At 35.9% G+C, this 17,717-nt stretch overlaps 1 protein-coding gene across 2 annotated transcripts in view; it reads right to left on the bottom strand.

Moving 5' to 3' along the window:
- The window catches only part of LOC129724998 (calcium-activated potassium channel slowpoke), a 119,927-nt gene that overhangs the window by 21,080 nt on the left and 81,130 nt on the right, over positions 1-17,717 (bottom strand). The window contains exons 14-16 of one of the 2 annotated variants that reach the window (XM_055680359.1): positions 15,114-15,190; positions 12,020-12,094; positions 8,062-8,112 (exon numbers count right to left, since the gene is read on the bottom strand). In XM_055680359.1, coding sequence (XP_055536334.1) covers positions 8,062-8,112; positions 12,020-12,094; positions 15,114-15,190 — 203 coding nt within the window. The remainder of the gene's footprint in view (positions 1-8,061; positions 8,113-12,019; positions 12,095-15,113; positions 15,191-17,717) is intronic. The other variant, XM_055680368.1, reaches the window with a different exon arrangement.

Raw genomic sequence — 17,717 nt, forward strand, 5'->3', positions numbered from 1 at the left:
TGCCAATTTTTCATGTGTTTACCGTCACACGCACTGACGAAACTATCCATAGTAACCCATGAGTTAGCAGAAAAAAATGACAGCTCTATCAGTCGAGCTCTAACCGTGAAGGCAAAAATAGTGAAGCTACTCCGTCCAGAAGTGTGTGCGTTCAAAGAATCGAACCCCGTCGCACCGAAAGAGACATCGGACTCTGGATATGCGCGTTGCGGCATCTACAACATCTTGGCACTATTGAACAACAATCAGAGCATCGAAAGGAAGCCCGATTGCGGATGGCCGACGACCCTGAGCGACAAGAAGCTCCAAAGGACTACATCGCTGCGTGCGCTTGGCCTCGGAGCAACCGACCAAACAGTGAAAAAGTATCTGGTGAACATAGAACTACATGTCAGGAAGCGGCAGTCCCGTCCACTGGTTTCGGAGCTGCAGGTAATGACGCAGCGGCAGCGCCTAAATAAGATGGTCATGTCGATTTTCCTGGAAAACCGCGACGTGGTGATGGACAACTAGACCTGTCTCACCCTGGATGGCAACGACTGGCAGGGCACTTCGTATTTTACTTCCCACACAAGTGAGCGTTCTTCTTTCGTTCCGGACTGTCCGTGAACGGGGAAATTCGTACTATAGTGCCTGCCAGAAGTTGCGTCTTTCATCAAGAAATACTATCAGGCCGAAGACGCGGTATTTTGGCCGGATCTGACGTTGGTCCATTACTCGAAGCAATTGTTGGAGGAGATGGAGCGGTTCAATGGGTACCCAAGTTGGCGAACCCGCCCAACGCCCCCAAGTTACGTCCTATCTAGGATTTCTGGGCAAACTTGAAGCGTTAGATCTACTCCAGAAATTTGTCGTGGAAATTGAGAAGGAATTGATGAAGAAAACGAAAAAAAAAAACTCAAAAACTACCTACACGCATGTTTTCGTCCGCCATAGGGAATGTTCCGGTTAACTGTCGGAAGGATGCTAGCAGGGACGTACATTTTTTTTTGCAAGTAAACTAATTACCGTCCATGGGAAATTCATCAAATTCTATTATCTGTCTTAGTTATTTTTTTACCACCATCCGAAAAAAAAAATGATTTTTTTTACCGCATACGTTATAAATTTTTTTTGAAGAAGTCCAGATTTCTGGAGCTTCATAGTTTTTTATCCATTCTGGACTGAAAATGCTTCTCTGAAGTTCAGTTGGATTCCAAAATATCTTTTGATTTTCTATTGAAGCAATCTCGCATTTTTTAAATTCCAATTACAATTTTCAATTTTGTCTTTCGTAATCTTCAGAAGTGTTTATCAGAGATTTTAGATTCAATTCCAAATTTATTTTTGTTTTGGGCTTTTGCGATCCCCACAGAAGTTTTTTTTTCAGTATTTTTGGCTTAGAAGTTTCGTTCGTTTATTTTTCGGTTTACCCCCTTTTTTCAGTAATTATAGGTGTTATTTTGTTCCTGCTTTGAAAATATATTTCCAGGTGTTCTGATCTCCGAAAGCGTAATTTAAAAACATTTTCAAACCGGCGTAATTTTAGTCATAGTTGGTGTTTTTTTCAATGAGTTGAATTATTTGATTTTTTTTTATATATTATTTTGCAGATTGACGCTTTAACATTCAGAGAAGTGCTGAAATACAGAATTAAGCATTCGTAAAATTGACTTGCGATTAGCGTTGAGAGAAAAAAATCCAAATTTGGCTACTCTGTGCACACGTTTGGAAGCGACGCGACGTCATGAGGTAACTCTATCGCAAAAGTTATTCGGACGGGCGGTTGGTCTTGATAATGACAGCAGTTGGATATTCGGGAGCGACGGTTCCGATTTTTCCGTCAGAATTCGAAACCTGAATGGATAATGGATCTTGTAGCAAGACTTCTGGGTAATGTGGTTTGATGAAACAAATTTGTGAACGGATGGAATCAGTTCCTAATCCGGAATGTACATTACTCTACGTAAGTTTCTGTTGTTTACTTTCGTGAATTTTAAAGGTCCAATTCGGCAGTCCTCAGCAGGCGTGTATTTACATTGTTCATCAACAGGTAACTTTAACGAATCAGTTTTGTTTTTTTATTCGTTCGGCGGTGATTGTAAAAGCAATTATTGTTAAGCGTTAGGAACAGTCTTGAAATCAACATATTTTGTGGACACTTTTCTCGTGTATACATCTATGAAGAAGTGCAAAGATAGCTTGGAAGTGTGCTTGTAAAGTTTCTGGCCGAAAATGTACATGGGTTTACTGTTTCCAATCGTGTCGTTAAATCACATCGATTTGCACTGGCAAGCACCGAATTGTCAGACTAGTTATTTTAAGAATAAGAAACAGGATTTCGTTTCAAATCTTTGAAAGCGAATTTACAAAACACAGATCTGACAGTAGGATGAATATCGAACAAATTAGAAGGATTATACGGCAAATCACTCGTTGGCAGCAGCCATTCAGATTTTAGTGAAATTTTGTAAGTTCAGTAACTTAGTTAATCTAGGTAACTTTGCTTAGTTGAAGTCTTTACCAGCAACCTAGACGTTATTTTTAAAAGAACAATGTTTTTTGAGAATAATTTACTCAAAATATATGGGATCTTCAAATTTTTGCTTAAGAACATCTAATAAAAATATGATGTCAATTTTAAAAATTTTGATTGATTGATTTCCTTCATTTTATTTTTGACCAAAGCTCGGAAAAATGCTTGAAAAAAAAAACACTAATAATTTTCTTGGGAATACTTGTTGTAACAAATGTAAATTGATAAATATTTAAATATGAATATATGGGCTTTTTTTTAATTATTCTGTGGACGCTTCATAGAAAAAGCTAAGAGAAAAAAATCGACTTTTTTATGGTAATTCGAACAAAAGTAAAAATAAAAACGAAAAAGGTTGAGCCTTTCCAAAAAGATGTTCATTACCGATATTGCACAACTTACAATGTTTCACTAAATTCTGAGAAGATGTAGCCAACAAGTTGTGTGTGTGACGAGTTTCCGTTGAATCTCTGTCTTCCTTTGTTGGGTGGGTCTCGTTAGTTTACTTGCATACATTGGATTCGACAAAAGTGTATAGGTAATATATTGTTAACAGCATATTACAGCGTTTGATACAGTGGTGGTGTGCACTTAGAGTATTGTTGTTGTGTATGTTCAATTAAGTTGTGATAAATTTGGTCTTGAAGCAAGACCAACCAAAAAGCTCATCAAGCTGCTCTGTGGGCGTCGCAGGAGAGACGCGTACTGCACAAAACGCTTTAACAAACCTTTCGGTATTTTCAGTGGTTTGGTGAGTAGTGTTTTAAATGGATTGTAATGGATGCTGTGTTGGGCAGATTTTATCTCTTAAAAACGCTAGATGCTTTATAGACACGCGAATTTGATCAGCCAGCGAGGTTTAATGCATTTACAGACTCGATTTGTTGACAATCTGGCAAGCCATCATTTCGTTTGGGCATGCCAAAGCAATATTTCCCGATCACGTAAGCATCCTAGTATAGCTGGTAGTGTGCAGGACGTCTATGGCTTTTGGAAGCACACCGCGATGCAGTTGTGCACGAACAACAACGAACGAGGCGGTCTTGTAGGTTGCCTCGTGTGGCAATGGTTAACTGGGTTGCGGTATCGGTTCCTTGCCCCGATCTTCTCACGTTTCATGTGTGAAAGAACAATTGTCTAGCGGACTTGACTATTCTAAATGGCCTGCGTATTATAGGTATTCTTTTATTTAGTAACTAGCAAGGTGGAACTTACGTGTTGAGTGTAGCAAATCGTCGGCTAGTTTGAGTTATTTTAACAAGTGTTTGTATGTATAAGTCATTTATTGCCCCAAGATACGTTTTTTCATCATTCAGGTAATGTGGTTTGTGGAAGGTAGAGAATATCATTAGAAATTACAAGTCATTGATCACAAAGAAAAACAAAGGCAACTTGGAATCAATGAAAATAATTGAAATAAAAAGTCGAATGTATGATAATCGGTCAACAATGAACACCATCGAGGACTGTTGCTTAATCCTGCTGGACTTTTAATTAGCCTGAGCTAAATCTAAAAAGCCCACCTGGTGTATATGACCTAGTGGTGAAGTGAGTTCATCTATGACAGGAAAAGCGTACTACCATAGTTTAAGGATAATACTGAAGGGAATAAAAGAACGTTGAGGTGATCTTTGATGTAGTAAAAAAAAATTATAAAACAAATTGTGAAACAAAGTAAAAAGGACAAAGACGTTAGTAGAATTTTAGACTAAAATTATTAAAGACATCAAGTAATCACTCCATCACAAACATACATGGAAACAACATTGCCCGCAATTGTAAGGCCGTCCCATTTTATTTTTGCTTTACTTTTCAGTTCCTGCTACAATGGGACAAGCTTGCGATAGTGGGCGAACACCTACACAATTATTCTGCTTTGTTCCTATCTAATCTGCTCAACAGAAGAGCATGAGTATCAAGTTTTAAATTTGAATCAGGGAGTATATTAACGACTCTTTAGTTTTTTTTGTAAACTGATCTAGAGTTGAAAAAGTTGGTCGTGACAGTTGCTCTCGAAGATAATTATAAAAACTTTGCTTAAAATCTACGCGGCTGCTAAAATTTGAAAAAAAAAAAGCAAAATTGACGATTTATTCCGAACTTTCGGAAGTTCTAACCCAATTTAAAAATTTCAGGACTTTTTAAATTGTTCTTAAATGAAAATTATGAAATACGGTGGAATTAAAAATCCTAACCTGCGGAGGCATTCCATGGAAAATATGTAGAAAAAATGTCATTTCCGATTTCGCTGAAACTTTTCACAGTTGTTCATTTTTGATAATAAGGTCATTCTATGATATCCGCTGTTCATGTTGACTCGCGACTGCGGTTTCCAAAGGGCCTACCCAAAATGGTGACTGGTAGATAAAAATTTCTATAGTAGGAAAACGGCTTGTTTGATTGAAATGGTTTTTAAGCGAAGTTGTAGGCAATGAAATTGTGGTTCTAGAAAAAATATATGCACTGCCATTTTTTTTTTTCTGTGGAAAACTTTCCAAATTACCACAACCATTTTTTTTTATTTTTACAATTTTTAATGACAGGTTTCGCTGGTGAGTTACGCATATTCAACTTTAACAGAGCCATTATAAAAATGATCGATTATGGTACAAAAAAGCGCGTTGGATTGGTATCATGCTCTCAGTGATACAATTTTAACATTGTAATGTGTAGCTAGAAAAAAAAACACTCAAAAAAAGTTCATAGTGAAAACGACAAAATACTTAAACCTCAATAACTTTTTGTTTTTCATTTTACCCTCACCAAATTTTGACAGATAGTATTGCATATTGTCATCTTCAATGTGTGAAAAAATTAGATTTTAAAAAAGGTATTTTTTGAGATATTTAATATTTGGTAACAACTTGGAAAATTTAGCACAGAAAAAAAATATTTCTAATAGTGTACATGTTTTTTTAGCTGAAAAAAAAATCACTAAAAAAAAGTTCATAGTGAAAACGTCAAAACACTTAAACCACAGACAAACAGACGTACCTCTTCGAAGAAATATCTCGAAAATTCTTCGTCCTTATTCGAAACGTTACACTCACGCGCCTCCATGTAAGCTTATTGCCTACTAACTCATTTTCGTGAAACGGTTTTTGTCTTTGCTAATAAGTGTGCGTGCTTGCTTAAATCAACGGCATCACTGACGGTTTTTGTCTTTTAGAATAAATGTGCACGGTTGCTTATTGCGACACTAGCAGTATTACTACCCACTAAGCCAAAATTCAAAACAATCGTTATTTATATGGTTGATGAAATCGTCATCGAGTTACACGTCTGTTTGTCTGTGCTTAAATGTTTAGAACTTTTTTGTTTTTAATTTTACCATCACAAAATTTTGATAGATAGTATCACATATTGTCATCTTCAATGTGGGTAAAAAATAGATTTTTTAAAAAGGTACTTTTTGAGATATTTAATATTTGATGACAACTTGGAAAATTAGGCACCAAAAAAAATTATAGTGTATATATTTTTTCTAAAACCGCACCGTTTTCCTGATATAGAAAATTTTATCTATCAGTTACATTTTTGGGTAGGCCATTCTGAAACAGCAGTCGTCAGTCAACATGAACAGCGGATATCATAAAATGATCTTATTATCAAATAGAAACAACTGTGAAAAGTTTCAGCGAAAACGGAAATGGTCGATGAGGTTCGATTTGCGAAGTAGCATAGAAAAAATGAGCCTGCTAGTTGAAATATTGGGGTTATTCTGGTGATATTTGACGTAGGACTATGTCCTAATTTAGTAGGGTCACATGCAGTGTAAAATGTAATGGAAAGGTGCCTTATTCAAATACTGACAGTCTCGTCAGCAGTGAACGGATTTTTAACACCAATGTCTTGATCGATAGGTGAAGTATACCTCAAACTCGTGGTATAAACATGCAAAAGTTTGATAACGCGAAACCACATCAATAAAGTGCGAAATCTATGAAGAAACTAACCATCTTTAATAAGACGAATGAACGAATAGAATGGAGCCAATAAAAACGAGTTCTGCATTGTCACCAGAATATGTTTATTCCGAATACACTCGGAATAAAATGTAAACTGTTTTAATGACCGGTATCGAATTTTGATGACCATCACTAATACTGAGCATTTATTATGGATTCAAATCACCATTTCAATTTGTTACAAAACATATCATCATTAACATTACACCAAAAAGTCAGTCTTGACATGACAGCAGCCGGCAGGTCTGCACCTGGGAGGGAGTAACGGATACGAAGTTGTGTGAGTGTCAAAATGAACCAGAATGAGCTGTCATTGACTGTCAATTTGAACCAAGGAAAAAAAGCATTTTTTGTTATGAATATTGTTATAACTGATACCTTTCAGTTGCTCGAAAAAATATTCATCCCAAACAGTATTTGTATTCATTGTCGTTTCACAAATTATTTTAGTTTGTTTTTATGAAAACAATAAATTTCATAGGCTTTAAGTAATAATCATGCTAGCGTACTTCGATTATTAAACTTGCTCTTCTCTGGATTTAAGGCTTTAGTAACAATTTCAAACACACTTATCACGGTCAAACTCAAAACTCTGAAAAAAATTTTTATACAACGGCAAATTGAAAAAAAAACAGACTCGACAAATTAGTCTAAAATTTGCACATTCAGTATTCTTGATGTTACTAAAAACTTCGTTTGAGTCATGCATGCGTTACAGCAAGAAGACAGTTACACGCTATCAGAAAACGACACATGTGGGTGTTCTCTGTTTTGAGTGTAGTATTCGTTTCTCCCTCCCAGGTCTGCACTGTCGATGAAACGAAAACGAATGAATCTGATCGGGTCGTGACATGAAAATCTTGGCCGCCGCGTTGCCAGGTCGCAAGAATAAACTCAGTTGAAAAATAATGGTTGAATGGTGTTTAAACCACTTAAATTGAAACCTAAATATACAATGTTGGACATGACAAAGCCACAAAGCATTTGGTAAACAATTTCGAACCCTTTTAACATATTATTTTAAATACTTGAATGGTATGTGAGAAGGAGTAAAAATGTTGTCAGATAGGTTAAAATAGCATAAAATTTCTCAACTTCACGACCAACTCTATGCCAACTTCGATTATCAATGTCTTAAATATAATTTTAATGAAAGTTTTGTTACCCTTGTAGGATATTGTTTTTTTTTTGTGTCAATGGAACAAACTCGAAGTTGGCTCTGAAGCTCTCCTACATTTTTGTGAAAAAGATGACCTAGCAGGGCAACGAACAAAGGAAACTCATGTCTGTTCTTATAGAGCAATCGAAACGAAAATAACACAACACAGTTACGCTCGTAACACTGCTTTCTCGATCAGAACTATTCTAGAAAAAGAAATCTTTCGATTTAACTTTCCAGTGGGTGAACTAAATTCGAGAAACAAATAAATGTTGAAAATAAAACGAGTACACGATACATCACGACGAGAAACGATCACTCTAGGGACGTGGGGGTACTAGTTTCATCGACTGTAGTAGTACAAGTATTTAGTAGTGGTGGTAGCAGTAGGGGATGGTAGTTAATCGATATATACGTACTTGCACGCCCAACCATTTGAATCGCACGCACCCCCTTTCGAAACGTCGCCACTGCGGTTTTTTTTCAAGAATTGATTTTCAAACAATCATTCGATTGACGAAACGTTAATGGTGGCGCGTCGAACAGTGTTAAGTATTATTTTTTTCGTTTAATGAAGGTTTGTTGCCGAGCATACAAGAGAGAAACAAAGAAAGGAAGAAAAAAAGTTGAGAATGAATGATGGTATGATACGTATGATACAACAATTGGTTGACGAGCGCTGGTTGTTGTTGGGGTGGAAATTGCCTGTTCGTTGGTGGTCCACATGCATGCGAATCTGCGGATCTTTTGGGCAAAAGTTGACTTACTGAACATACACAACCTCACCAGGACACACTTCAATACCTTAACTTAAGCGATTCATTGGCCCGAACAAGTTTTACCCAGATAACTATCTGTCGGTTAAATATACCATACAATCGGTCGACTGCATAGGTTTGGAGCAGATTACAGCTGGCGTATGTTTGTTGTGTACAGTAATGACGAGTAATGTGTAGATGGTTGTGTTGCATCTCATTCTGTAGTTTAGGATTGTTTTACCTAGCAATGGAAGCCTAATTGTCGGGATTAGCGCGGACATCGATCGAAAGCAACGAATTCATAAAAGATTCTTGGCATAGGTCGAGGATTATAATAATAACAAAAAGCACTTGGCGGGAAGGTAGGATAATATTGAATATTTTTATAACCGAATAAAAGTATTGGTGCAAAAGTTTTATTTTATTTTAATTTGAACGTTGTTTTAGGAATCGATGTGTTTGAATTAGCAAATACAGGAGTGTTGCAATCTCCATAATAATGAAAGTTTTTGCATATTTTATAACGTGACACCCGGAAAATAATAAATAAGTATTCTGAATAATATAGCATTGTTGAAATATAAACTGAAAGTCATGTAAAAATAGCTGCCAACTCTGTAGTTTTTTTTTCTATTTTTCAGGAACAGGAGGAACTATGTTTGGTAGGCTATGCTTTTGACCTTCCTCGAGTTTGGGTAGCCAGAAATACCAAATAAAAGAAAAGCTTCAATTTCAGGGAATGATTTGTTTGAAATTGTTCTGAATTGAAATTCTATAGCCAGGGTTCAAAAAGTTAAATCTACATCTTGAAATCACAAATCTATGACATAGAATAGACAACCGAAATCGAAAACTAAAAATTGCTAATTACATTGTCCCACACTTTCATTAAACTGTGTTTTAAGTGAAAAACGCCTGTTGAAAATTCAACCACTGAAAGATGAAAATAGTTTTCCGGTGTGGTGGAAAAATTTCAATTTTCTGCACCGTGAAATTTCCTTTGAAATTATTTTATGAACTCACTTTTTTTTCGAAACATATTCCACAGCGTTTATTTCATTTTAAATAATAAAAGAAAACAGTACAATTCAGAGAATCGTAAATCCAGGGAAATAAAAATATGAATTTCGAGTATCTAAAATTAAATCTTCAAAATTTTGGCATTCATTATTTCAAATCTACCATCAAAAATCTTAAATGCATGATATTGAACTCATACGGAATCCAAATAATAAAAAATAATTTCAATATCCAATATTCAAGATAGCGCATCTGAAATCCGAAATGCAGATCTGAACTTACTCTTTTAATATCAAAATTCGAGAATTTACTAACCAGCAACTGAAATAAATACAAAACTAAAGAATTCAAAACTGAATTATTAGAGTGGAAATCGAGAATCCGAAATCTGAACTTAAATTTAAATTTAAACCCCAATAATCGGATGCCAGGAAAAATCCACTATTCATAATCTGGAATCTACTAATTGATAATAAAAATTGAAAATAAAAAAATGATCATCGTGATAAAACTTCCGCAACCTAAAGTCTTTGCTCTCGAATCCAGTTCTTAATGTGTGTTACAAAATATTTGTACTGAAAACAAAGCGTAATTGCTCCTTGTGTGTGTTAACTCTTTCACAAACGCAGTGTTATCGTCAATATATTGCCGAGCTGGTTTACCATTATAACTTATTTCCGCGAATCATGTATGTACTTCTGGTAGTGAATTTTGTAGAGACCTTAGTATTAAGTTTAAGTTGTTGATAAAAGAAATGCCAAGTATTTTGCATCCTTCTCAATATTAGATCAGTTGCTTTTATTTTCACATTTTTATGATACTTTTCTGTTACTTGATTAGAAAATGTTGAAATGGTATATTTTTCCTACGTATTTGTTTCAAAACAACGACATAGTTATTCTCGCTGCTGTGGCGGTGATAACTAACATTTGAAGTCGGTTCGATTACAGTATTCCGTTCGAGGACAAACTGCGGGTTTTTTTTTCGTTTACATCGTTCCAATTATTTGCGTACGAAATTACATACAAGATAACACGATGATGAATGATGATTTTTTAAGAAAACGGAAAAGTGAAAAATTTAGTTACGATTTTTGGTTTGGGAAGGGTATTCGTCTGTAGGTGCTCGAAAACGCACCGCGGACAGCGGAATATGAAATATTTCACATCGTTTGATGTGAAATAATTCATTCAAGTTTGTTGCGGAACGCACACTGTACCGCAACACAGAAGCTCCCCAATTATCGTCAAAGTAACCATTGAAGTAGTGAACTTGGTGATTAGTTAGCGGTAAAAAATGTACAGCAATAACTACTTGAACTCGTGCAGTTTTTTGCTATAGTTTCGTTAAGAAAATATCATTTGAGTACAGTTGGATATTATCTGTCGTAACAAAATAAAAAAGCATTCTCTGATCGGAACAAAAATATAAGTAGATAGTAGATTATATTTCTAATATATTTTGACGCGTAATACCAGTAGGTAAACTGCGAAAAAGTTTGTACGATTGTTAATAAGGAAAGGCCGTGTCTTTGGATAAATATCGGCGGTGACAAGGCTTAATTATTTGAAACAATAAACTAAGTAATTTAACCTGAAAGTAATCAGATATGTAAAACACTGATTGATGATTGTAACCTTGGTATGCAGAGATATGGTGTAACGATAAGTCAAAAAGTAGAATCAGCAGTATTAAGAGATATTTAAATATCTTAAGGAGAAGAAGCAAAGGTGACTAGCTGTTACAAATTGACGCAACCGTTACACTGTATTCTATACCCGATAGTGGTACCTTGTTGTGCAATTCTAGGGTGGCGCTAAAATAAACTTCAGCAAATGCAAAAAACTATACTTTTTAAATCGTGATCGTGAAAAAGAATTAGGTGCAGCTCTAATGCCGTCGGACTAAACATTCGATGCGCTTCCGCTTGAAGCAAAAGAGAAAACAAAAAGACTATTTAACAAGCAGTGTAATGTATTAGGAAAGTTGTAGAGATAGTCCATTGGGAGGAAGGAAATTGTTTTCCTAGGGTGTACAGTTTGGCAGCTATTTTATAAACAGTTTTCGTGATTAATTGGAGCTTTAGTAGGTTATTTGTTACGTAAAGCAACTAATACAACAGGCGAAAAAAGGTTGAAAAATCGCCAGTTTGTCGAAAATGAGTATTTAAATGCAACGGAACGCGTTATGTTGGAAAAGTATTTAAACTGTTTCTTCTTATTAAGGTTAAAATTTGCTAAAAAAGAACATTATGCGAAACACAGAGGAGGGAATTCATATGTTGACTGAATTTATATCTAGCAAATAACGAAAAATTGGCGTTCGGGGATTTAAAAATAGATAGATTTAGCGCATAGGTAACTGAGATGAATTTTCAGTTCGAACACAACGAGGTGCAGAAATCATCGAAAAGTAAACCAAATTTGAAAAAGAAACTAAAGAACAAATGTAAGTAAGGCAGATTATTTCAATACATAATTTGCAGTAGGTAACGATTAGCAATTGTTGTTGTATAACATAGGTTATTTATATTAAAACAATGTATGTAAAATTTTTTTCGGTTGATTGATGCGAATCCAGTAAAATAAAACCACCGTACCGTCGATGTAAGTGTGACAGGCAGAGTTAAGGCCCTGTTTAACCATTCCCGTCTGCATCATAATCATGCCAACATCTGAAACATCGTGAATATGTTGAGTAAAAGAGAATAAAATGAAAAGGGTAAAAAAAGTAATGTTAAACAAAAGACCAGAACCATCACAGCTGATATATGAATATTTGCTTTTCGGTCTGTTTGTCCTCTCTGTGAATTTGGTTATCAAAAATATGGCAACACTGAGCAGCAGTGTTGGCGAGAGTGTCATTGTTGGGCTGCTAGTGTTTATTATGTAGTCGGAGCTGCACTCGCCGCTGAAGTGTACTGATAGTGTCAGTAGAAATATGTTTTTGTTGTTAAAAGGGGCACCAAAGCGTACATTGTTAGGGTTTGCTTGGTGTCTGTTCTAAAATAAGGTATAGGAGTTTCGGTTAGCTAAACGGTTATTCTGTAGCTAGTTTCCTGCTAGCTAGTTCTAGGTCTCATGAATAGAACCAGGGGTTTTCAGTGACGTTAGGATCATTAAATTTTACTAGCGTTGACGGTTCGAAGCCGCCCGTCTGTTGCAACATGTTCCCGAGCGCTAGCGATGATTCACATACTTATCCACTTTTTCATGTTTCGCCACGAATCTTAAAAAAATATTACTGGTACCTGTTTCTTGCTTCTATTTTTCACCTTACATAATTGCATACTGATTTTTTTGTATCAAATCACATACCGCTTAAATAGAGCAATTCTAAAGCTTGAAATGAGGATGCCAGGATGCGTTTTTTCGTTCGAGCCTAACGATGAAATGAAATACTAGTATAGTAGAATGGACGACGACGAATTTGGAGGAAAACGCAAGAGATAGTATCGTGCTGGGGACATGCATAGTTTATTTCCAAAAAAAAAAAAGAATAAGATATCTAAACAAGGAGAATAGAATATAAAACCATACTGTAATAAAACTGACGTAAGGTTTTGTTGCGACATATTGCGTCTCGGATAAGGATTTCGAGATGAAGCTATAGAGACTGATTTGAGCTTTTTAGGTGAATAGCACAAAACGATTGTGAGCAAATATAGTTGAATCGGAAAACTGTAAAGTATTGGCATCAAGATTTCACAATCACACAGTCAAACAAAACGATTGCGTAGATGAAAATCCAATCACTATGAGCACTCGCGTTAAGCGTGATGAGAAAACGATAAATTACCAGACAGTGCAGAAAAAGTTTGTATCATATAGGTATAATGTGAATTTGTTTGTGTTTGTTGTTCAAGTATTGTGCATCTCGTTGTATATCATTTGTTACAATTTGTAGCTTTGAAAAATTCAATGAGGTAATTTTATATTTTAAAATTAGAGCTCATGAGAAGTCGTTCATCGCAGAATTTAATTTTAATAACAACGGTTTGTCGCAATTAATTTTACAGGATTTATTTTCAAACCAAATGATTTACAGCGAATTACGTACATATACGGTTAATGTGAAATAGTGGACAAATCAATAGAGACAAATAAGTGTGTTTGAGAACTTTGATGTGCGAAGATATGAGGGGGATATTTTCGAATTCAAAATGCTTCACTCAATCTCTTTGGAAGAAATTTCCACACAGGCGATATACGTAACGATAAGGGGTTAGTCTAGAAGGAAACAAATCCGATGCAGTGATGGTAGAACATGGTGGGTGACGTAGATCGACGATGCGAACTGGTGCTAACAAACTTCAGTAAACAACTTTCATTAGTTGTTCAAACAAGGAGTAGAAAAGATAGTCATAAATTCGAATATGTAAAACTTCAATAAGATTTACAATCTGGTACAAAACCCACCATTTGCGCATCGACGAAATACTCCACCATCCTATGAGTGGATACGGTTTAGGGCTCAAATACCAGCAAATATCAAATATATACCTTTGATCGCTACTAAACTGTAAAGGCAACTAATTGCGCCCGCGTATATAACTCCGTTAGTTATAAATTTAATAATTCATCAAGTCATCTTACGCAATCGAATTGTGATATAGTTGACACAAGGTTTGATTTTTTTTTGAATTCTTTACTTCTTCAGATTGATACTGTTGATAGGGCTAGCGAACGGATTTATATGCATGAGTGGAATCATCTGCCGTGGTAGACTGAGCGGATTGTATTGAAAAGTTAAAACGCTTAGAACGACCTCTACAGCGTATCGTATTTACAAAATGAAAATCAAAAGATACAAGAGAAAAAGGGCAAGTAAGCCCGCAAAATATCTATCAACTGATGGTTGAAAAAAAAAAAAAGACTAAAACTAACTAAAAAAATTAGAGAAGAAAAATTCAACAGGACTCTAAGAAACGCACTATTGTATTGGCAGTGTTCACCGCAAATAACGTAAACATTGAAAGTAGTAGTTCAAAGATAATCTCTCGGCATTACTATAGGAGAATAAGAAAGAAACTGGTACTAATGCTTTACCTAGATCACCTATTTTAGTCCTGGTTTGTGCAGTCACTGTATAAATCGCATAACATATTTTTGTGGTTTATTTGGATTGTATGCATTAAAACATTTATCGGTGATTGCGATGTTTGTAATTATTTGGGTTTGATTGTTCATAAGAAAGAAAAGTTTAGCGTTGCCATCGCATTTCATAACCGTATGGTGGAAATTGATCGATTTATCAGTTAGTAACATTTGTGATCGGTCGAGTAGTTCGTGGTGAAAGGTTAATGAATAAGAGAGAAAAATGTTAATAAATGGTAAAAAATGTAGTTTTTTTTTCAGAGACAACAGTTACGTTTAAAAGATGGTCAAAATGGGTTCTATATTTCTGATGACTAGATTTCGTTGTGTTTATTTGTGAAGGCAGAACTGTCTGTCACCTGCGCTTGATTATGTGTCTGTGAGTGTTTTTATTATTGCTACTGTCGATGCTTTCCATTAGTTACCGAATGTACAATACCGCGTACACTGTTTGTAGTTTAAAGTGAAGTGTAGTTGTGATATGAATATTTTTTTCTCTTCTAAACACTAAATCTTTTGTAAATTTAGAATACTGGTAAACTTTCAGTGGTTGGAGTATTGACTAGTAAGTGAAGAGTATGAAAAAGAAGTACTTACAGTTTTTGCATTTGCATTTCTTGATGAGAGTTTCGTCTTTGATGTCATCGTGGCAAGCTTTACAGTAGAACCATGCTCTGAAAAAAAAACAAAAAAAAAAACAGTGAAGGATATGTCATATAATTTTTTAGTGGATCGGATCTAAATGGAAAGAGCTCTGGTATGATTTCTAAGCTATTAATCAAAACCGTTTTTGGTATTACGTAAATCACAAGGTAACTCGGAATACTCACTGATACAGAGAAAATAGCTCAGCAGAAACTCAAATTACTTGCATTTTTTTTCGAACTGAATTTCTATTTTTTTAACAACGGCTTTTTCTCGTTAACTCGCAAGTTCATTGAGCAGACAGTATTTGAAGTAGAGAAAGAACGAAAAATAAGCGAACTGGAAATATGATATAGATTTGGAAAAATATACCGTATCCCGACGGGACTTGAACCCGCAAACACCATGCCGGAGACAGGGAGATTGCGGGTTCAAGTCCTGTCGGGATGCGGTATATTTTTCCAAATCTGTATCATATTACCAGTTCGCTTATTTTTCGTACTTTCTCTACTTCACATACTGTCTGCTTAAGTACTTGTATTTGTTATTTTAAAATTACTTGCATACACGCAAAAGTTCAAGTCTTGTACAATCAATGTGTCTTCCCGATTCGCCCAAATTTTGCACTAAAATCGCACAATAAATGTGTGTAATGCATAACGCAACAGTTGTACTGCGAAAACATTGGCGTAGATTGAAATCAGATACACGAGAATCGTGATGTTCTAGTAAACTTAAGTTTCGGGCGAACGATCATTTTGGGGCGCTCGAAAAATCTATATTTCTGATGACTCTGCAGCCAAAACACCATTCAGCGATTCAGGTTCCCCCACATAGCTCAGTGACGCTGGTGCCACCTGGTGCTTAGTGACCTGGTGCTGAGTGAGTAAAGAGCACCCTTCTAAAAAACACTATCAATACAAGTAGGTACAAATCAACATGACGATGCTAACACCAGTGGAAACTTTTTAAGTGTAGCAGTTTGGAGCTGCCAAATACATTGAAAAAACGCTAGAGCATGATTTGCGTTATGCCCAACACGTAATCATTGTACTGGTTCCAAACTACATACACAATTGCGCTAAAAATGCGTGATTTTGAGGACATTTCATCGAAAATAGGCTAAATCGATGGAGAATTAATTTATTTAAGTATGCAATGTTTGCATTTCAGGAATGATGCACGATGTGCATGCTTAAATTATCCGCTCCATCAAAGTAAGCATTTAAAGTGTTTTTCATACTGTGTTTTGTGACTGTTTTCCATGTTTTTCAGACTTTGAATGCATGAAACTTTGCCTTTTCTAACATTCAATAGGTGACTTAGCGAACTATTTAACGTGCGTCCTGAACCTAATTTAAGAACATGGCGGATATAGAATCGCAGTTTTGCGGTATTTTGAGCGAAAATTATTAAAATTCAGTTCTATGAGATTGAGTTTTCCGAAAAAATGTTACACACACACACTCATACACCTTGTTAGGGGCAGCGTACAACAGCGTCTGACCCGGAGCGGGCAGCTCAATCATTAAATGCGGTTATCAACTGGAGGAGTGACGGCAGAGTACTCGCAGAAAGTTGATGAGCGAACAGCGGTGATATATTCACAGTTAAGTTCTGTCCAGTCATAATCCGGAATCACTTGTTGTGTTGCAGCGGCACAGAAAGTGACCGCTGCAAAAATTCTTTTACAGCGGTTTGTTTACCTAGGCGCCCACTTTCTGTGATATGAATTTCACGGTGTTTCGTGCAGTGAGTCAAAAGTTATTCCAGATGGAAGTCGAGCGGAGAGACAAAAATCTGCACACCCACGTTGATAATGATCCAACGTGGTCCGCAATAAAAATCGCAAAAACGTTGAAAATCGACAAAGCAACCTTGTATGATGTGCTAAAACTTTCAGGGAGCGAAAGAGCGTAGAACGAGTGCCACAAGGAAAGCGTCGTAGTGGAACATATGGCCGCAAGCTGAACCAAAAGGTGTTGAGAACCGTCAGACCCTGAACTATCAGATAATGTAATCCCCCAACAATACATTGCTGCTCGCAGTACCGTACGAAGAATTCGTTCACAGAAGGATATCGTTCTAATCGTGCCAACAAGCAACCAAACAGAACGTTGAAGCAAAGTTTCGTCACCAAAACTCGAGCTTGGAAATTGTACTAGCAGATTTTGACGAAATACAGTCAGAAATATAGCGACATCACAAGGGACTGTCGTTATAGCGGAATGTCGCAATAATACGAAGAATTTTTGTATATGGAGAACAGAAGATACCATTTAGAAGGTCGTTATAGATTTAACAATGTCGTTATAGAGAGGTTCGATTGTACTATTGTCGCAATAAAGAATGACAAGTATGAGTTTTAATATGCCGTTATAGAGGAAGGTCGCATTAGCGAAATGTCACAATAAAACGAAAAAAGTATAAAACTGCGGGGCCTTTGAGAATGTCGCTATAGCGAGATTTGTCGTTATAAAAATGTCGTTTAAGAGGGATTCAATTGTACCATGAATGGCTGCTCATCGGCGATGAAACCTACGTCAAAATGGATTT

This window comes from Wyeomyia smithii, chromosome 1 (assembly GCF_029784165.1).
Source record: "Wyeomyia smithii strain HCP4-BCI-WySm-NY-G18 chromosome 1, ASM2978416v1, whole genome shotgun sequence".
Taxonomy (NCBI): Eukaryota; Metazoa; Arthropoda; class Insecta; order Diptera; family Culicidae; genus Wyeomyia; species Wyeomyia smithii.